This window comes from Parasteatoda tepidariorum, chromosome 9 (assembly GCF_982258835.1).
Source record: "Parasteatoda tepidariorum strain Cologne lab strain chromosome 9, Ptep-v5.0, whole genome shotgun sequence".
In the NCBI taxonomy this organism is placed as follows: Eukaryota; Metazoa; Arthropoda; class Arachnida; order Araneae; family Theridiidae; genus Parasteatoda; species Parasteatoda tepidariorum.
In genome coordinates, this window is record NC_141763.1 from 11,845,030 (window position 1) to 11,868,155 (window position 23,126).

General features: G+C 33.4%; 1 protein-coding gene across 1 annotated transcript in view; it reads right to left on the bottom strand.

The window, feature by feature from the left end:
* Positions 1-6,058: 6,058 nt before the first annotated feature.
* The window catches only part of Karybeta3 (karyopherin beta 3), a 69,935-nt gene continuing 52,867 nt past the window's right edge, over positions 6,059-23,126 (bottom strand). Inside the window, exons 26-27 of the mRNA XM_043053030.3 lie at positions 19,429-19,570; positions 6,059-6,256 (exon numbers count right to left, since the gene is read on the bottom strand). Coding sequence (XP_042908964.2) covers positions 6,167-6,256; positions 19,429-19,570 — 232 coding nt within the window. The 3' untranslated portion in view covers positions 6,059-6,166. The remainder of the gene's footprint in view (positions 6,257-19,428; positions 19,571-23,126) is intronic.

Here is a 23,126-nt window from a genome sequence, read left to right on the forward strand (position 1 = left end):
TTAACTATGGACAGCATTTCAAAACGGTGGGGAAAAATAAAACAAGAAAATTTACGAACAACAATGGTACAAATTTTGTATAAGCAAGTAGGTGCTGAAGTTCAATCTCATTTTTCATTAATGAGCTACATCATTACTTGATAATTGCACAATAATTATGAAAATTAACAATGTTTACAATAAAACGTTTTTTTATTTAACATAATTTTGAGGGAAAAACAAGAATTTCAATATTAAAAATAAATGGAAAAGAGATTAATTTATGAAACTGAACATACTGATTTCTTTCTCAGTACTGAAAAGTTGACCTCCTACCCTCTACTCTTTTCGTGCAAGCTGGCACATAAGGCCTCAAGGTCTTTGTCAGTCCTCTTGCCTCCTTCCGTCCATTTAGTGAAGTTTCAAGGTTCTCCAATAATTTGTTTGCATTTTAAAATTTTGTAAATATATTTTTTTAACATATGAAACTTTATGGCTTATTAAGTATGTCTGATTTCACTTCATCTAAAAATAAATTTTTATACACCAATAGAGATGAAACAGAAAGTTTTGCCCACAGTATTAAGTCCTTTCAATACATGCAGGGTATTACGTAGATACTGCTAAATATAAATTTTTAAAATCCTTTTACCAGTATGAAAAATACAGGAGGAAACAGTTGAAAGACTTATTCAAAAATCTTCAAGTTACAGCCACGAAGCAGGTTTTAATAGCATCTTAGTTTCTTTTTAGCTATAACAGAATTTGCAATCATTATTATAAGCACCTTCTTGTATTTATTGATGACTAGAACTCAAATTACACGCATTAAGGGCGGTTCTTACAGAACATCATGTATACTTCATCAAAGTTCCTTGAATGAAAATTAATATGCACATTAGAGGACAATAACTAAAATTTAAGTGATAAAAAAAAGCTATTGAAATATGATGTCTCACTAGAGTTGAAGGCTGTACTGTCATATAATTACAATATCGTGCTACAGTTTTCCCACTCAATTATTGAAATAAATCTCAGATTCTCCGAAGAAAATTTCAGATCACATTTTTACGGTTTTATACTCAAGTTTATAAATTATAATTTATAGAAGCAGTAGTCCCCTCTATATAAAGTAATCTGTAAGTGTAGTTCTTGCTTGCGATCAAGAAGCAAAATTGATTTATACAGAAAGCTTAGTTTTAAAAAACCTAGTACATAATTGAACTGTAAATATGAGTTAAATGTAGGAAGAAATTTGACTTAATTTTTTCAATAAAGATAAACTAATTTTCTAATAATAATTAATCTTATAATTATTTAATGGCAGAATCCTTATAAGACATAATAATGTTGTTCAGGGTACGTAGCCAAATCTTTCAACAAAAAATAAGCACCTTTTAAATACTTTTAAAGCATTAAAAAAATATTTTTAAGTACTAAACACATTGAAAAATTGCAAAATAATTTTCAAAGACATTACATGATCATGATAAAAAAAACTAGTTTCTCACAAAGAACTCTTTTTTGATTACATTAACCATTATAAAATGATCGAACACCAGAGGGTGGAAAATGCAGCCTGAAATTGAGAATATCTTACAAAGTTGCACACGAAAGTGCAATAATCTCACCGAACAAAGCTCAGAAGACGCACATGCGGACTCGCAAGTATTGCATTAAACATGTAAAATGATTGTGGTTGAATGAATTGTGAAAATGTTTAATAGAACAGTGTGAAAAGCACGCTTTTGCATAATACATGTCGAAAATCTACATGGTTTAGAAAGAAAAAAAAATCTCATTCTCGAAAAGGTAAAATTAAGCACACAAAAAACGAGTATCAAAAATAAGCACCTTTTAAAAAAACTATGCACCATGTTGTTACACTTACTTTGTATACTGCATATTGTTATTGTCTTCTGTAACAAGATTTTTCCAGGTTTTGGTCAAAAATGTAATTATACTAACGCAACATTTTTTCTCCTAATTCTAGTTTCTCAAATACAGCGGGAACCCTAGTACTACTCCTGATTATCATTAAGTTGGACGAACACATTGGGTGCATTTACTATTAGAAATCCAGTTTATTTCCGTTAAAAAAAACACTGTACATACATGCATAGGATAGAAAAAAATCCAGTAGATTTTACGAAATATAAATTTCATAATTGTTGCATTATCCTACCTGCCAAAACTGTACAAATAAAATAACGAAGAATTTACTAGCGAAATTTTTTAGGCTACGAGTAAAGTTTTGATACATCATGTAAATCAAAAAGAGATATTAAAAATTTGAAATATAAACTACTTTATTTTATAACTGTCGTTGAACAGCCGCCCAATTTTGGGTTTACAACTACTAATGTTTAACTGTAACCTTGTAATTTTGAACCCAATCCAGAAAACAAGTCAGCTCCTGGATCATGTATTGGGAGAAATTTGCCTTTGTGGAGGACTTTTTGATGGAACTAACCTGAATTTAGTTATATGGAGAGCAAAACCTCTTTCGGTTAGCCTCTAACCCGTGATGCGTCTACCACTGAGGATATTTTACGCCATCACTGTGGTCAGTGCAGGCTGGATGCAGAATTCGTATCGCCCAGTCAGGGTTGGGATTCAAATCTGGTTCACCTCATTAGAAAGTGAACACTCTATCCCCTGAGACATCATAATAGTTCGACTTAAACTATTAACACTGAACCTGCTGCAATGCTGGCATTAGTCATCAGTGGATATTTTACCACCAAATTTTTCTTAAAAAATATCAGAGGCATACCTGCCAGGGAAAAAAATAGGAACATGTCACACGGCCGCGACATTAAAGTTTACTTCTTTACACTAAATGTTTGTATAATTGTAACGGAGATTTAATGTAACAATTATTAATGATTATAATACATATCAACTGACAAGAGTTCTGATTATTATTCTTATTCAACAAACTAATTAAACAGAAATGATAGCTGATTTTAGTAATTTAAAACATATTTAAAAACAAAATATTTTATTATTACTCAAACATATGTGACAATAAACACATATAAAAAAATAATCAATTATTCTTGTTAAGTGCTACAGTTGTAGCAGATTTGGCTGATTTTAAAAACTTTTCATCAAACACTTGTCTATAACAAGGCTGTAATTTTAATATTACATACGCCGAGATTTTTGGTGAGAAATCTGTAGTTACTTTGCTCTCAGAACACACTTCTTTGAAATATAAGAGAAGACTTTTCCATTGTTCAAGTAAGCGAGTGATACATTTACCAAGGGATAACAATCTTGTCGCACAATGTTTTAGAATTTTTTTACCACCTTTTTTGTCAAACATTTGAAATTTTTTAAATTCTAATTTTCGTTTCCCACTTCTATGAAAATAATAATAAATATCTATAAGTAGGTCATCAAATGAAATGGGCAAAGTCTTTGCTCCTTTTTCAGCCGCCAGGTTGATCAGATGACAAAGGCAGACAAAAACTAACAGATTAGAATGATTTCCCTTGAGATATGCACCAACTTTGTTTTTCCCAATCATATTCCTTGCATTATCACAGGAAAACGATAAACAATTTTCCCATGGTATGCTGTATTCAGAAAAAAAGGCACAAATTAGATTGGCAATATTTTGACCTGTACTTGAATAATTTAAAACTGGCAAAGATATAAGAGTGCAGCTCAATAACTCCAACACATCATCGAAAAATGTAACCACAATTGGAGACATTTGATTGTCCGACGAGTCATTGCTCCCATCTGTCGCTATGTTAAACACATTAGTCTTCAGCTTTTTTATAATTTGCTCGGAAGTGTTGTTTGCGATTTCTTGACCCAAATAACTAGTTTTTGTTTTTCTGCACGAGTATTTTTTTACCTCCGAAAAATTTGGAAACATCGCACAAAACAACTTTGATGCATGGTCTGCAGCAGCTAACGGAATATTGTGTTCAAGGAGAAATCCTGTGAATACAATTCGCTTCTAATCGATTGTAGATCAATAGTGGACTTCGCCGAATTTTTGTCAGATTACCACGTGGAAAAACATTCAAAGCTAAACTCAAATCGAAGAGATGTGTTCCGAGTAAACATTCAACACCGGTACGGTTGCAAGTAAAAGACAAGGAGTCAGGAAGCTAAAATTTCCTCTTGGTGTCTGTGAAGCGACCTGTACATACATCATCAAATATACGAATGGAGCTAGAGGCGGAGCTAAGTGATAATGCGACTTGATTGGATTTCGCCAATCGGACATGGATCGCTTTATAGAGTAAAAGAAAAAATTACGCTAAGATGAAAAATCTGAATATTTGGACCCAAAATCGTATTATCGGAACAAGGAAAATCGGAACCCTTCCGATAAAATCTGTACACTTGGCAGCTACGCAGGTGATTGTGAGCCGAAGTCAAAATTCTGGAAAATTCTTGAGTTAAAAAAAAACCAGTTTAAATTGAAAAAAATTTAAACAGGGTATTATTTTTTTTCTTTTTCTCAATATTTAATAGTTTACTTAAAATATATTTAAAACTTTACATTTTTAAATTATGACCTAGAAAAGTAATTAAAATTTACAAATATGTCTTTCTTCCTTGAGTTTATGATTATAATAATTATTTACTGATAAAAAAATGCATCTGGATCTCGTTTTCAAACAAAATAAACTGTGTTTTTAAGTTCCACCTTTGAAAATTTGATTTTTGGTAACTTCTGTGATCAATGATTTTTTTAAACGTCTGGACCTTCGATGTCCGGAAACTTCCGGATCAGAATCAGTCCTGAAATAGGGAGAAATGTGAGAATATACAGGTAAATAGTAGATAGTCGTAAAATGCAGGAGTCTCTGTTAAAAACAGGAGACTTGTACAGAATGCATTATGTGCCAAATATTTTACATACAGAGAATTTTAAGCATTTTATAGTCATCAAAATAGAAAAACCATATTTTCCAGTTATGCTTGAAATGTTATGTATTATGTCTACTCATAATTTTGAATAGTAATTAATAGATATTTAATACATCATTAGTTAAAAGATTTTTGAATTAAGTTAAAAAAAGGGAGTTCTGATTAAAAAATAAACTGAATATTTTAGAACAAAAAGAGTTTCTAACTGATTTTTATAAATGAGACTTGCTTCATTATATATTAGTAATATTTATTGAAATATTCAAGCCCGCAATAATCTGTGCAAATTTACCTTATTTTAATGGGGAATTTTTTAGAAAACTTAATCAATTTCAGGGAATTTTCTGAAAGGTACAGAAAACCAGGAGAATTTTTATCAAAACCAGGAGAAACTGGCAAAATCCAGTAGAGTTGGCAACTATGTACAGGGTGCGTCAAATCTCTCAACAAAATATAAGCATCATTAAAGTACTTTTTAAGCACTATATACATTAACAAAATGCAAAATAATTTTCAAAGACTTCACATGATCATGATAAAATAACCAGTTTCAGGCTAAGAATTCTTTTCTTGATTATATTAGCCACCATAAAAAGGCTGAGAGATTTTTCAGTTCGATTTCTGGATTGGCACTTTCATACGTTACGAACCAACGAATTGTGGTTGAATGAAGTGTGAAAACATTGAATAGAACATTAAAAGAACCACACTTTGGCAGCGAAAATTGATATAGCGAAGGAAAAAAATCTTATTTTTGAATAGGGAAAATTAAGCACTTTTTAAAAACACCAAATGAAAAAAGAACCTTTAAGGGCTTTTAAAAGACGAAAAGCAAAAATAAGCACTTTCTAAAAACGCTATGCACAATGTGTATATAGCTTGTCTAAAATAAGAACTCTTCCCGCCACAAAGCCTGAGGCAGTCTGGTGCTATAGAAACAAGAATGGTGCATTTTAGGGAGGGTAGCTTCACTCTAGGACTAACACAATAGACCGAAGAAAAAGTTCTTTTGCCGAAACCACCCCTAAACAGTTACCCCACACTCCTACTTGAAATAGTCATATCACGTTACCATTGTCACCGCCACAGGTCTAGACGAATGTCTGGGGGAGTTCTTATTTTAGATAAACTATACATGCAACATATATAGATATATATCAAAGGCAAGGCAAAACAAAAATAGGAAACAAAATATTTAATATATGTTGGAACACACAATATCTACAGTTCATAAAATTATTCATAACACTCTGAAAGCAGCAATGTCACTGTGAGTGAATAACAAAAGTCAATTTGTCACTATTAAGGCTGAATGCAAAGCTTCTTGGAGGTCAGTAGGCATGTTAACAACGCAGGCTGAAAATAGTTCTGCATTTTTCTGAAAGGGGAAAAAAAAAAGATCATGGATTAAATATATCAAAATTAAATTGTCTTTAAAAATTTAATTAGTGCTGCACATTTTACTTTAATAAACACATTTTTAAGTCCCCCCCCCATTCACATCGCCACCCTAGAGACAGAGACATTCTCAGGGTTGCCACAGAAAAAAATGGACAAAATACAGGTTTTTTATCATAGAAAAAAAAATGGGTGAGAATTTCTCACCCTTTCTCAAAAACAGGGTGAGATTTCAAAAAGTTAAGTGAGATTTCCTAAAACTAAAAAAACACAAAACTCATGAAAAAAAAAATCATTTCTTTAATTATAATACATTTTTAACGTCTTCTATTTTTTAAAGCATTAAATATTTTTGGTGCATCATAGAAGATTTTGCCTTTACAAGGTATTTATTTATCTTACATAAGTGCATAAAAAATTTGAACGTCTTACATGAAGAAACCTTACCTACGGTAAACACGTGGTTGCAGAAAATGTGTTCTGAAAGGGGTTCCATGGTTGTGTTCTGTTGTTCGAAAAGTTTCTGAACAATACTAGTAAATAGGGAGGCTAGATAATGGGGCAGATGTTGAAAATAATGAAAAATCCAGGAAGAAAAGTGAAACGGATTTTATTCTAAATGGCGTAACTCGAAGCTTTTTCCAAAATGTGAGAAAGTGGCGAATTTTGAAATTGATTTATAGAATGCGCAAATTTCTCGCGGTAATCATTTTTTAATGCGAGAAAAGAAAAAAGTATGCGAGATACTCGTGTTTTTGCGCTGTAGTGAAAACACCGAAAATAGTTGCTTTTAGTAGTCTAAAAGCATGAAACCAGTTGTCGAAAACTATGAAAATAGTTGTCTAAATAAGAACAAAAATTCATCAAAAATATTATTAAATGACTTAATTGTCATATACCATGATCCATACAGTAAGTTGGTGGCAAATATAATTTTTACATCAACGTTAATGTTCTTGCACAAATTTTTTCCAACATACAACAAATATATATATATATATATACATAGTTATATACAGTACAGAACCCGTTATCCGGAAATCAGAAAACCGGAAAACCAAAAAACCGGAACGAAATTCGATAAATTTTCCCACCATTTAAAAAAAAAAAAAAAATTTTTTCCTCATAAGATTTTAGGATTTTTCTTTTTTTTTTTAAAGATGTTCACCTTACCATCATTTTGGAAATAATTATTAGTGTATTACTTCATCGTTTTTTCTCCTTTTTAAGATTATTTCCAATATTTTTCTTTTTTTAGTTGGGTTTAACAATAAAAAAACGGCTTTTTGTAGCGATTCAGAAAACCGGAAAAATCAGTTATCCGGAATAGTGATGGTACCGATCGTTCCGGATAATCGGTTCCCTACTGTATATATATATACATAGTTATATATATATATATACATACATACACACACACATATATATATATATATATGTATACATGGATATATTGTGAAAAGTGATTACTCTAATTTGAAATTCACACATCATAATACTGCATTAAAAATGTGGTTTTTCAAAATCATCAGGAATTTCGTAGCAATAACCATTGAAAAGTTTATTACATAACAAAATAGACTTGCAATGGAATGTGTGCAGATTGAACGAATTAAAAAGTAAAGACTCAAATTTGCAATTGAAAATTTTCAGAAGTTTTTAAGGGGAGAAAAAAAAAAAAACCAGTGCGTTCAGAAGCTCCCGCGAGGTGCTGGTTTTTATCTCAATTTACACTAAAAATCATTGCTAGACAAACAGAAAAGTCTCCAAACAGTCTCATTTTCTTGTGAATAATTGCTTTTTTTTTAGCTTGCTCTTAAATTGCTTTTTTCTTTCCATAGCCACCTCATGCCGAAAGTAGTTCCATTTTAGTCGCCTGCGGCAACCCTGCGTTTCTGCGTTAAAAAAAAACGCTAACAATCAATTTTTCAACAAAAAATAAGTACCTTTAAAGTACTTAAAAAATATTTTTTAAGCTCTATATACATTAACAAAATACAAAATAATTTTCGAAGACTCTACATGAGTTGCACATGAGAGTGCAAGAATCTCACGAAGCCAACTCAGTAGCCACACAAGTATTTCATCAAACAAGTAACATGATTGACGGCAGGCCAAAATGGATTGAATTGAATGTAAGATTTAATGGCACAAGGTCCAGAGAGGACATGCTGCGCCAGACACACGGTTTTAAAAACATATTAAAAGGTAGAATATAGTACAATTACACAATCAATAAGTATAGTAAAAATGATGAGAATTCTGAAACAGTGTAAATGCAAGTATTTTTATACGCGGATAAAACTTAATAAAAATGGTTAGCATGATAAATCTCGTATATACTGTTTAAAATACCAATAGTGCGAAGAAAAGCGATGATGGTTTTCATCTAACAAGTCCTTTATGCATAAAATGGAGCTACCAAAAAAGGTGAGGCAAAGCTGGCTAAAACATGGACAAAGTATTAAAATGTGATGAATCGTGAGTAAAATGTTGCAATTGTTGCGTTCGGGAGGAGGTTCTCCAAATAGCAAATGAAGGTGAGTAAGTCAAGTATGTCCTACTCGCAAGCGGGTGAGTTTGACATCTGCCCTGCGCATGTGAAGTGCAGGTCAAGGCTCACAAGTAGGTTTAACAGAATGTAATTTGTTTTCGCCTTGTAGGTCCGAATAAGTTGCTGCCATAAACTGAACAAGTTTGCGAATGTGGTTTTTTAAATCAGAAAATGGGACAGAATGTTATCGGAGAAGAGGCAGATCGTTCAGCAGAATCAGCTTTGTCATTTCCTTTAATACCTACATGACTGGGAATCCAGCAAAATAAAATTTTAAAACCCTTCTCGTATAGAGAAGTCAATATATGTTGAATAAAAATTAAAATTGGATGAGCTTCGTTTCTCATATGTTCTAACTGTCTTAAAACACTCAAACTAACCGAGTATATACAAAATTTTCTAGCCGAATGCGAAGAAATGAGTCTTAAAGCTAAAAGGATAGCAAATGCTTCCGCTGTAAAAACAGAGCAAATTGCAGGAATGTTGTAGCTGTAAGTAATATCAGCCACAACAATCCCACAACCAACATGTCCAGGGATCCAGGGAACTACCAGGAACCAACAACCAGGGAACTTAGATCCATCTGTAAAAGCTGCTATCTATTGTATATACTGATGACGATGGAAAGTGAACAGCTGTTGAAAAATGCTAGGTGAGACATTAGACTTACTGTATGACACAAATGAGCAATCAAGATAATATGATGAAATAGTCCATGGTTGGATGAGAAAATAATTTACAAATTGTGATGGTATATCACAAAAATCAAATGTCTGAAAGAGTGATCGCATGCGAGAGTTAAAAGGTGGTATATATGAGAGTCGTGCATCATACAATCGTTGTAAACTTAGTGGAATAATCTCATATCGAAGAGGGTTCGATGAAGATGACATGACGCAAAAGTAAATTGTGAAAGAGAGCTGCACGCGTCTGAAATCGAGAGAGGGTTGATGACACACAGCATACAAACTCTCAACAGGAGAAGTGCGAAATGTTAGACAAATAATAGGAGTTAAAAGGTATGAGGTTCGATTTTCCGTCGTCGATCTCATGCATTCAACTTGCGTCGGTGACGTCATGGTCTGCGGGGATCGGCCAGTTTATTTTCATTTGCTGTTGGTCGTTCTTGCGTGGATCATGACGTCACCTGCTATCTGTATTTAAGCTTCTGTTGAAGCAGATCATTTTGTATTCTTTCTTTTCGTCACTCTGTGTGTGACATTCTTTATTACTAATGTTTTTAAATAAACTCATTTATTCAGAAACTTCGTTTCTCTTTTATTGTTGACATGACAAATATGATATTCTGCGAGAATCTCGGCTGTCAAGGTTATGGGCCGAGTTTATGGCATAACCGGGATTCATGTTCTATCGTCCTGAATATTTAGTTTTGCATTAGCCTGGATTTAGCCGAGTCTTTCTCAACTTCAAATGGAGAATCTTAAAGATGGGGGCCGTTCCCGCCCGCCAAATTTGCGAAGTGAATCGTCAGCTTAAATCACAAGTTTGCTGTGGAGTACTTCAAGGTGCTGTGGATTTGAAAAATAATACCACATTTAAGAAAATATGATGCTTCTAAAGAATTTTTCTCCAGTTGACAAAACTAACAGTAAGAATTTATTTAAAGAATTTTAGACCGGAATTTGAAGTCGGCACATCCAAATTTGATGGCTACTGCTAAAGATTACGAAGTTTGGTATCTAGTACAGTACGAGCAGTGATACACCCTTTTGCTTTTAAAGAACCTTTTGAGTTATAATTGTTTCATCATGGAATCTTCGAACCTGCATATAGATTTCCTAAATTCGTCAAATTGGAGTACGTGGAAAGAAAATATGAAAGTAATCCTTATGGACCGAGGAGTGTGGAGTTTTATCTCCAAAACTGAGCCTGCCCTACCTTCAGAAGCAAGTCGAAAAGAAAGTCAAGAATACCTCTGGAGACGGGACAAAGCGTACACGTCAATATTTCTTAGTGTGGAACCTGAATACCGAAGTCTGATCTCGGCGACAATGGATGGTGCTGAAGCTTGGGAAATTTTAAAACAACATTTTGAGCCGACTACGAGAGCGAGAGTTATTCAACTCCTAGACCAGTTCTTCGACCTGAAATACACCCCAGGAGAAGAGGTTGGAATATTCGCTGCAAGATTAAAGAACCTGGTTTCTCAATTGAAAGAAGCAGGACATCCTGTTGACGACCTATACCAAGGATTCCAACTTATTAGATACTTACCCAAGGACTTTCAAGGTATAGTTCAGATTATTTATAGATGGGAGGACACTAAATTTAAATTTAAGAACATTTTAGACGAATTACTTTTGGAGGAGAGTAGACTTAAGCAACTTAATTTTGATTTAAATAATGTTAGTGATATTGCTTATAATGTTAATTCAAGTTTTAATGAAAAGTTAAGCATAACTAATAAGTTTAAATCTGGTTCTTCTAATAGTAAGGGAAATTTAGAATCTGCTAATATTAAGTCTAAATCCAAAACTAGTTGTGATAAATCTAAGATAGGACCTTGTTATCGTTGTAACAAATATGGTCATTTAATATCAGATTGTAAGCAAAAATTAAGGTGTAATTCAAAGAATATAAAGAGTAAATTTAAACAAAATGCAAGTGATAATTCTTATTGTAATGTAACTACAAATGTTTTAGATAATAGTCTTTATATTGTTGAAGCAAATGTTGGCAATGTGAGTCATGAAATTGAGAAAGAAAGTTGGCTTTTTGACACTGCCGCTTCAACACATTTTTGTAATAATTTGGATTTATTCTTTGAATATGAAACTGTAGAAAATGCTTCTATGTCTTTAGCCATAGGTGACATTGAGAGCCCAATTTTAGGTATTGGAAAGGTGCAATTTTTTAATAAGTTAAATGGTAAAATGCACAGAGTACATAACATAACAATTACAATACATAACAATTCTGGTTCTGTAATAGAGAAAGCTGGAGGTTATTTTGTGGGTGTCAAAAATTGTATTTCTGTGTATAATCGGGTAAATGAGAAGATTTTCTATTGTAAAAGATTTAATGGCTTGTATTATTTTAAACCAAATGCCTATACTAAGCCTGATAAAGATTTAGTTATTGACAGAAGCGTTAGTGACGCGAATGAGCAATTGTTTAACGTATCTGTTCAGACAAATGATTTAGACATCTGGCATTTAAGGTACTGCCACATAAATTGTGATTATATAATTCAAACAAGTAAAAATTCTAGTGTGAAAGGATTACCTAATCTCAATTTTTCAGATAATAATTGTATAGAATGTAAACTAGCTAAATCTAAAAGAATTTCGTTTAAACCAATTTTAAGTATAAGGTCTAAGAAACCTTTGGAACTTTTACATATGGACGTATGTGGTCCAATGCCTGTCATTTCACATGGTGGAAGTCGGTACTTTCTTTCTATCACTGACGATTTTTCGAGAAAAGTTATTACTTTTCCCATTAAAAGGAAATCTGATGTTTTTGATTGTTTCATAAGATTTCAAAAGCGAACAGAAAGATTTTTAAACTGTAAAATTGTAAATGTTAGAACTGATAATGGTATGGAATTTTGCCATAAAGAATTTAGTGATTTTCTTGAAAATGAAGGTATAAGAGCTGAGCGTACTAACGCTTATACGCCAGAGCAAAACGGTGTTAGTGAACGCTATAATTTAACTGCCTTAGATAATGTAAAAGCTATGCTAAAATCTAGTAAATTAGGAGATGCTTTTTGGGCTGAAGCTTTACTATGTTTTACTTACACTTTTAATAGAATTTGTCATAAAAACCAAATTAAAACTCCCTTTGAATTGTATAGTGGAAGAAAACCATCAGTCACTCATTTGAAAACATTTGGTTGTTTAGCATTTGTGGGTCAACCAAAACAGTTGCGTAATAAACTTCAAATGAGAGCTAAAGAAGGGATTATGTTAGGATATGCAATGCATACGAAGGGTTATAGAATTTGGATTAAAAACGAAAGGAAACTTGTAGAAACAATAAATGTTCGTTTTGACGAAAGTGTAATTGGTGTGGAAGCTGTACTGGGCACCAAATTCATTAAACGCAATTTTGCTAGTTTTATACCGGAACGTCCCGATTTGGGCGGAAGTTCTTCAGATGAAGACTTAGGTAATTCAAGCTTAAAACCCGATTTAATTCCGTGTAAAAACATTTCATGGATTAGAAAAGCTGTACCCCGTCCAGATAATAGTCGAACTGATATTTATTATAACATTGAAGGAGTAAATATGAGATTAAGATCCTATAATGATGTAGAAAATTATTGCAACAGCAATAATATTAAGTATGATAGGGATTTATTTAATTTCAGTGGGAAAAATGCTTTTTCGGGTAAAGTTTCAAATTTTCAGGTTAATCATAATATAAAACATGAAGCAAATCATATTGAAATAAAAATTCCTAAAAATTATAAAGACTGTTTAAAATCTCCTCAAGTTAAAAATTGGGAATTAGCTATGTCTGACGAGATCACTACTATGAAAGAAAGAAAAGTTTGGGATTTGGTACCACCTCCTAAAAATAAAAGAATTTTGGGAAGTCGTTGGGTTTATACAACTAAAGTAAATGAAAAGGGGGAAATTGTAAGATACAAAGCACGTTTAGTTGCACAGGGATTTAAACAAATAAGAGGTGAAAGTTATGATGAAGTATTTAGTCCTGTGGTTAATTTTGTTCTTGTAAGAATGTTTTTCACAATATTAGTTTGTATGCTAGGATGGTATCATTCCCAATTAGATATAAAGTGTGCTTACCTTTACGCAAATTTGAATGAGGATGTATTTATGTATCAACCTCAAGGTTTTGTTCATTTAAATAAGCAAGACCACGTCTGTCATTTAAAGAAAGCTATTTATGGACTCAAGCAAAGTGGTCGAGAGTGGTTTTTTGAACTGGATAATACACTTGAAAATTTAAAGTTTGTAAGATTGAAGTGGTGTAATTGTACATATGTATATAAAAATGTAATTCTTATAATTTATGTAGATGATATAATTATTTTTGCTAAAACAAAAAATGAAGTAGACAGTGTTATTAAACTTTTAGGTGATAATTTTGATTTAAAAATTTTGGGTAATACTCGTAAGTTGTTAGGTGTTGAATTTGTTCAAAAAGATGGTGAGATGTTAATACATCAAAAGAGTTACATCCAAAAAGTTTGTAAAATGTTTTCTAGCTTTAAATTTCCTTTGTCATCGTTGCCGATTACTAAGGGTAACTTATTATCAAAAGCTGACTGTCCATCTTCTAAAAACGAGTTGGATGAAATGGCGAAATTGCCGTTTCGAAGCCTTTTGGGTTGTTTGGCTTATATAGCTAATCGCACAAGACCGGATATATCCTATGCGGTAAATATATTATCACAATTTCAAGAAAACCCAGGTTTAAAACACTGGAATACTTTATTAAGATTATTAGGTTATGTTCAAAATACTCAAGATTATTTCTTAAAATTATCAAATATTGAAGAATTAAAAGTTAATTGTTACTGTGACTCAGATTTCGCTGCTAACAGGGATGACAGAATATCAGTAGGTGGTATAATATTGTTTTTAGATAAAACTCCGATATTCTGGAAAACTTTCAAACAAAAATGTGTGAGTCTATCTACAATGGAATCAGAATATGTGACTTTAACTGACGCTGCCAAAGAGGTAATATGGATTAAGCGAATAATAGATGAGTGTAGAGAATTAAATTTAGAGGACATAAATTTAAGTGATTGTATTATATTTAGTGACAATCAATCGGCAATTGATTTTTCTCATTCACCTATTGAAAATAGTCGAACGAAACACATCGACGTAAGGTATCATTTTTTAAGAAATTTAATTTATGATAAATTTTTTGCTGTTAAGCACGTTAGGAGTAAATTTAACTTAGCGGACATTTTTACAAAACCTTTAACCAAGTTAGAAGTGGAAAATTTCTGTTCAAAAGTATTTGTGAAAGTTTAATCTTTTGGGTGGTTTCAGGACTGAAACAGCTTAAGTATTAGTTTAAGGAAATTAAATATTTCTTTAGTTTATTGAGGATTTTGATAAACTGTATATGTGTGTTTTTTTGTAAAAGTTGAAGGCATGAGAGGGGGCCGCATGTTAGACAAATAATAGGAGTTAAAAGGTATGAGGTTCGATTTTCCGTCGTCGATCTCATGCATTCAACTTGCGTCGGTGACGTCATGGTCTGCGGGGATCGGCCAGTTTATTTTCATTTGCTGTTGGTCGTTCTTGCGTGGATCATGACGTCACCTGCTATCTGTATTTAAGCTTCTGTTGAAGCAGATCATTTTGTATTCTTTCTTTTCGTCACTCTGTGTGTGACATTCTTTATTACTAATGTTTTTAAATAAACTCATTTATTCAGAAACTTCGTTTCTCTTTTATTGTTGACATGACAAATATGATATTCTGCGAGAATCTCGGCTGTCACGAAATGCTCCACTACATATGCGTAATGCCGTATGATGCACCGTATCTAGACGTTTTAAGTTAGATGCAGAAGCCGTTCCATAGACTGCACAAGCGTAATCTAGGCATGAAAGTATTAATGCTTGATACAAACGGAGTAAAACTACATGATCCGCACTCCATAAGGTGTTTGAAAGTACTCGCAACATATTTAAGGTTTTCTCACATCGTTTTCTCAAGTGTAGAATATGAGGTAAGAAAGTGAGTTTTTCATCAAAAATTACACCTAAAAATTTTGTTTCTGACACAACTGGTATGACAATATTATTAATGGAGATTACAGGATGAAGATGAATGTTATGCAACCGACAAAAGTGTATACAAGAACATTTATTGGGTGAGAGAGTATGCCTGTTTCGATCACACCATTCTAAAAATCCTATTAATAGCAAGCTGCAGTTGACGTTCGATAACGCGCATATCTGATCCTGCGCATGACACATTTAAGTTATCAACATAAAGTGAACCAAATACGGTAGGTGGTAAAACTTGTAAGATGAGCGAAACACGAACAATGAAAAGTATGACGCTTAAAACACTGCTTTGAGGAACCTCTTCAGCCTGAATAAAAAGGTCGGAAAATGTAGTACCTAATTTCACCCTAAAATACCGTTTCAACAGGAAGTTCTTCAGGAAGATGGGTAGATTACCACGAACTCCCATATCGTAAAGCGTCGTAAGGACTCTGTATCGCCATGTCCGATCGTAAGCCTTCTCAATATCAAAGAAAATAGAGACAAAATGGTTACGTCGGACAAAAGCGTTACGAATTCGAGACTCAAGAGCTATAATATAGTCACTCGCGGACCTACCCTTCCGAAAACCGCTCTGGAAATCAGGAATATGATGGTTCTTTTCCAAATAATACACAAGGCGGGCGTTGACCATGCGCTCAAGTGTTTCACTGAGACAGCTGGTTAACGCTATAGGGCGATAATTAACTGGGTCTTTCGAATCTTCGTTTGGTTTTAAAATAGGTATTATAATAGCCTCTCGCCAATTTGAAGGGTACGTGTATTCCTTCCAAATTCTATTAAAAAGGATAAGTATATTAGATAAAGAAGCAGCATCCAGATGGCGGAGCATGTGGTACGTAACTCCATCTAATCCAGGGCTCGTGTTTGCAGCTGCTGAAAATGATCGCTGTAATTCTGCAAAAGTAAAATCGTGATTATACGGAAATGAAAATGGATATCGCGGCGTTCAGCATTACGTTTATGATTTTGGAAAGCTAAATTATAGCTATCAGGACTTGAAACAGCAGCAAATGTTTCTCCAAGTACGTTGCAAATATCGGCTGGATTTGAGAAGGTGGTACCGTTCTTTACAAATATAGGGTAGTGAACATTGCGATATATGCCATTTGCTCTCTTTACTCTCGACCAGACTTGTCTGGGAGATGTCATAGAAGTTACTGATGACACATATCGCTTCCAAGACTCCCTCCAACTATTGCGGCCGATCTTGTGAGCAAACGCTTTGGCTCGTTTTAAAGCCAAAAGGTTTGTCATTGAGGGGTAGCGACGGAAAACATTCCAAAACCGTTTCTGCTCCTTGTAAGCAGTGGAACACTCAGGATTCCACCAAGGCTTACGATGACGTGGAAGAGAACTCGAAGTCTTTGGAATACTGTCTTCAGCAGCTTGCATAATCACAGATGTTACTGCCTCAACGGCACTAGTTAAGTTGTCCTGTGTTACTATGGTATCGGTGATTTGAGCTAATTGAGTGTATTTAGGCCAGTTAGAGCGATGATATATGAATGTTGATGGTTTTGAGTTTATGGGAATGTTAACGGAATATGAAACTATAAGTGGAAAGTGATCGCTGTTATGAAGATCATCGCTAACAGAAAAGTTTATGAAAGGCAGGAGTACAGGTGAACAGAATTCTAAATCGATAAAGTGAAAGGTTCGCGTAGGTGAATGAAAATATGTTTCTTCACCTTGGTTAAGTAAGCAGAGGTTATGATCCTGAATTAGTTTTTCAATTTTCCGCCCTTGATCATTGGAATCTACCCCACAATTCACCATGTCCATTAAAATCACCAAGTATTAGAAAATGTGAAGGTAACTGATTAATCAACGAATTTAAATCTGTTTGAGAAACTGAAGCATGCGGAGGCAAATAAATAGTGCAGACTGTGAGCAAAACATTTGTGTGAACTTGAACAGCTATGGCCTGTAATGAAGTTGACAAAGGAAATTGAGTAGATGGTAAGTAGTTAGAAGTTAGGATGGCAACACCACCATTAGGCCTGCTGCCACCACTATGATCTTGTCGAAAACAAGAAAAATTGCGCAAGCAAAAAGTATCCTATGTAATTAAATGTGTTTCTTGAATTGCAATACATATGGGTTGATATTTAATACTGATGTCTTGAACATCAGAAAGTTTATTTTTTATTCCACGACAATTCCATGAAATAAAATAAATAGACATTATGAAAATAATGAAGATGATTTCATATGAACGTCAGATGCAGGGGGACAGTCAACGAGGCATTCTTCATCGGAAGAAGGACGCAATGAAAGTTCAAAATCATCATTTGTATTTTGTAAAACATCAGAAGTAGGTTTATTTATATATTGTAGATATTTCGGATCTTTTTTTTTTACGTGACTGACCTGGCGGTAATTTTGTAATTGGTATTTGCTCGTTGTTTTGGAAAAGGGTGACAGTTTTCAGTTTTAGAAGTTTTTGAGGGAGGTGGTGATGTTGTCCTATGGGATGTCGATGGGTTCATAAAATTAAATTTCGGTTTTCCAGATGTTTGCTTGTTTTGTTGAAATAATGTTACCTTTGGAGAATCTGTTTGCGTACTGACAGAGCAATATGAAGTTTTTATAGCCGCAGAATAAGACACGCTTGGAAGGGGTGTTCGGGCGGTGATTATTCGGCGGGCTTCAGTAAATGTAATGTTTTGTAGGACTTTAATTGATTGAATTTCCTTCTCTTGAGACCATTTTGGACAACTTCTAGCATAAGCTGCGTGATCATCCTTGCAGTTGATGCAAAGAGGTGGCAGCTCGCAGGAAGTGTCCTCATAGTCTGCACTAAAGCAACGGGCACACACCGGTCGACCATGGCAAGATGTTTTTGAGTGCCCAAACCTTTGGCAGTGACAGCAACACAAAGGATTTGGGACCGAATCGGTCCCAAATCCTTTGGGAGGTTGAACAGGGCAGTTCATCCAAGCCATTTTGACTCCAGATGGCAGTTTAGGTGAGGCAAAAGTCAGGATGAGATGTTTTGCCCTCCCTACGAATCTTAATTCTTTGGATATCAGTAACTTGAGATTTGAATTTTCTAAAATCATTTCTTCTGTATCGTTAAGGAATTCCATTTCAGATATGACACTGCGCGAGGTTTTCAACGATTTATGAGGCATTACAATTACGTTAAATGAACACAGTTTCACACGTTGATAATAAATATAGTGGCTTGTTTTGAAGAGGAAACTTCAACTAAAAGATCACCTGAACGTAGCTTTTTAACTGAGGCAACTTCTCCCAGGATGGAAAGAAGTGCCTTGTGAATCAGAAATGGCGAAACGTTAGTAAATGAAGTATTTGGCATATTTGGGTTGGTTAGAGAAATCAGAAAATAACGAGCGTAATAACATGGTGCAACGGATGTTCCGCTGCTTTTGCATTGGTGTGCGGAACTCAACACCGTACTATCTTCAGCCATAGAAAATAAAAACAGTTCTACTACCAGCCGCATCACCCACAATGGAGTCCTACAAAGGGGATGCAAGTTACAAAAATTTGTCACTTAACACCAATGCTAACCAATAGCTATACATTTCGTAAATAGCTATATGTAAAATTTTATTTCAATAGGGATTTTTTAGGCAACATACTGAATTTTAAGAAATTTTTTAAAATGTATAAAAACTAGAAAGAATTTTTATTGAACCACTGGAGAAGGAGAAACTAGCAAAATCCAGTAGAGTTGGCAACTATGGATTGTAATAAAGTTACACGAAGGAAGGATAAAAAAAAAAACATTTTTGCAAAAATACTCAAAAGCATAAAAATTTAGGTCAAGAGTTTTAACAATTTTGATTAGACATTGATAAAATAAAAAACAAAAACTAACTTTAATATCTTTAACTAGAGTAACAACTCTCTTCCCAACTTCAGATGTAGGTTCGATGGCTTCCCGGAAAAAAGCTTCAGCAACTATGTGGACAATTCTAGGCAAGTTACGGTTCTCTGGCCCCAGGAGAGGTGCATTATTCCTAAAAATGCAGATTAACATTTACAAATCATCACAATAGAATAAGAATTGGATAATATTTTGCATTCGAAAAGGTATTTATGTCCGTTTCAACAAATAGTATCACAGCATGGGTAGAGTAAGAGAAAATGTATCATTCTATAGTGACTTTCCCCGTGGTAGAATCGCAGCGACACGACAACATTATCACAGAATATTACAGAGTTCTTGCAGAAAAAAATTTCTTCTGAAAGGTAAAAAAAAATTATACCACTTTTCGTTTCTACATAAATTTACACGATATACTCGAATCATGCATTTAGATAATCGCTTTTTGACATTTTAAATTTACGCCGATAGTATCCTCAATCGATGTCATGTTTCGATTGTATCTTCGGCAGTTATAGATTTTTAAGTGGATTTTAAACATCCCAATACATTTCAAACGATATAGAAAATTCGAATCGTGCATTTCAGTATTTACTTTTTAAGGCAAAAATTCTATTGAATTTTTGGCAGTTATTGCTATAGATTTTTTCATAGTTTTTTAATCAGTTTTTTTTTTAAATACGATATTACTTATTATAGCAACCTAATCTCAGAACAAAGCAGACATTTGAGGATTGCTCACCAGCTAGATAACAATTTTTTTTGTGCGCAAAACGAAGAGTACTAAGAAATAAAAGTTAACACATTTTTGTTACTACGTTTTATTTTTCAGTCATTTTTGTCTATCATTTCATTGGTCTTTATTTAAATAATGCCAGGTTGCACAGCCAAATCTTTCAACAAAAAACAAGCACATTTTATGTACTTTTTAAGCATTAAAAAATATTTCTAAGCACTATATACATTAACAAAATTCAAAATATTTTACAGGATCATGACAAAATAACTAGTTTCTGACAAAGAACATTTTTCTTGCTTATATTGTAGTGATCGATACATTGTAAAATGATTGAGAGATTTTTTGGTTCGATATCAGAAGGAAGAAAATGAACCCTGAAATCGTGAATATCTTGCAAAATGCAGCAGAGTTGCACATGAAAGTGCAATAATCTCACAGAACTCCGCTCAGTAGGCGCACATGCGGACTCGTAAGTATTTCATCCAACATGTAAAGTGATTGGCGTTTTTACACGCTATGAACCAACAGTACGACGAAATAGATTGTGTTTGAATAAATTGTGAATAGCGTTGAACGGGGCGAAAATCAACATGGTAAAAGAAACAAAATCTCAATCTCGAAAAAGGTAAACAAAAACTTTTAAAAACAAAAAGAATCACCCTTAAACACTTTTTAAAAATGCTAGGCACTATGATTGCGTAATAAAAGGGAGAGTTTGGAGCTTTTAGTTAAAATTGTTTGCAGAACGGTTATAGTGAAGTCCCAGCAACAGTGAACCAAAATTTCAGTCCCTAGAACAGGGGTAGGCAATGCGCCTTCGCTGGGCTAATGTAAATGTATGATAGCCAGAGCAATTTACTTACTCTTGTCAAACGGCGATATACAGCAAGTAGTAGATTGAGTTTAGGATTGAGCATAGATTAGCAGTTTGCTAACCTTGAGCGTATCTAATAACACGCACATATTTTTTGTTAGAGTGTGATCGTATTTCGAATAGACCACGCGTAGACCGTGCATTTAAAACTACCAAGTAATCCGAAATAATTCTTTTCTTTCAAAACCCTTTGTTGAAAGCGATGAACTGGATCCTAAATTAAACAGTGATCTAGTTTCGCCACTAATGTAGTTTCTGACGCATCAGCTAGGTTAACTGTGACTGTATTGTAACTTTAGTTTCAGTTTGAGCTTCTATTTGTTTATCTTTGGTATAATGCTTCTTTGCTATGCTTTCGTTATGTTTTAAATAATAAACGTTGTTAAGTCTAATAACGTTCTGTTTCTTTTTAAAATAGAGTTGTTATAGTTCTAGTTTTTTGTGCTTTAACACCCTTCATGGATAAATGTAAAAGAAAAAGAACATATTATTTTAACGATGAATGGGAACATCTATATTGTTTCGTTGATAACAAAGGGAAGTGTATTTGCTTGTTGTGTAATAATAGTGCTGCGATTCCCAAGAAAAGTAATATTGAACGACATTTTAAGACTGTTCATACCAATTTTGATAGTGACTATCCAATGAACTCTGAAATTAGAAGAAAAAAAAATATTTCTTTAAAATCTTCAATAACTAACCAGCAAAGTTTTTTTTTTACTAAACCACTGCAACAACATAAAGCAGCAACGATCGTGTCCTATAAAATATCGCATTTGCTAGCTAAGAATAAAAAACCATTTACAGATGGAGAATTAGTGAAAGAAGCCATGTTAGAAGCTGCTGAATCACTTTTTGAAGAATTTAAAAATAAAAAGGAAATAGTTTCAGCTATAAACACGTTGCAATTATCAGCATGAACTGTTACTAGAATAATTGAAGTAATTGCGGAGAATTTGGAGGCAGAATTAGCAAATGATATGGAAAATTGTATTTTCTTTTCACTACAGATGGATGAATCGACAGACGTGACAAATATATCACAATTAGCAATTTGCGTGAAGATGGTATTTTCTGATTTTACAACAAAAGAAGAATTCCTTGAAGTTCTGTCATTAAAGGGAAGCACCAGAGGAGAAGATATCTTTTCTACTTTTAAAAAGTATATAACAGATGTAAAAATTACTTGTAAAAAAGTTATCGTCAATTGCAACAGACGGGGCACCAGCGATGACTGGTAAGAAAAAAGGATTTATTGCCTTATGTAGACAGGATTCCTTATTCCCGAAATTTATTTCTTATCATTGCCTCATACATCAGGAAATGTTATGCGCAAAAACAATAAGTTTTCAACACGTATTTACGATAGTAACAAAAATTATTAATTCTATAAGTTCGGGAGCTATGCAACACAGATTGTTTAAATTATTTTTAGAAGATGAGGACGTTCAGTTCACAGATCTTCTTCTACATACTGAAGTGAGGTGGCTGAGCAGAGGTAAAATACTTGAGCGGTTTATCATGCTTTAGCCACAAATAAAGGAATTTATTACATCAAGAGGTGAATTTTACGAGCAATTAGAAAATAAGGATGGGCTAATCGACCTCAGATTTCTGACAGATATAACGGCAAAGTTGAATGAATTAAATTTTAAAATACAAGGGAAAAATCAGCATATCGCTGACATGATTAGTGCAGTAAATGCATTCAAATGCAAGTTAGTGTTGTTGAAATCCCATCTGTTGAAAAAATCATTATCACATTTCCCAAATATAAAATATACTGTTGAGAGTTTAAATTTGAATAATGAAAATTTTACTGCTACATCATATTTAGAAATTATAGATAAGCTAATAGAAGAGTTTTCTTCTAGATTTGAAGATTTTGCAGCAATAGAACCCGTTCTAAGATTTTTCATAAATCCATTCAATGTTACTGAAGATAATGTTCCTGAAATAGTTTCAGTGTATTTCGAGCTTCATAATATCGAAGACCTAGAATTAGAAATAATAAACTTGCAAAGTGATATTATTTTAAAAGCGCATAGTAACGATAAAATGTTTTTGAACTTGAAA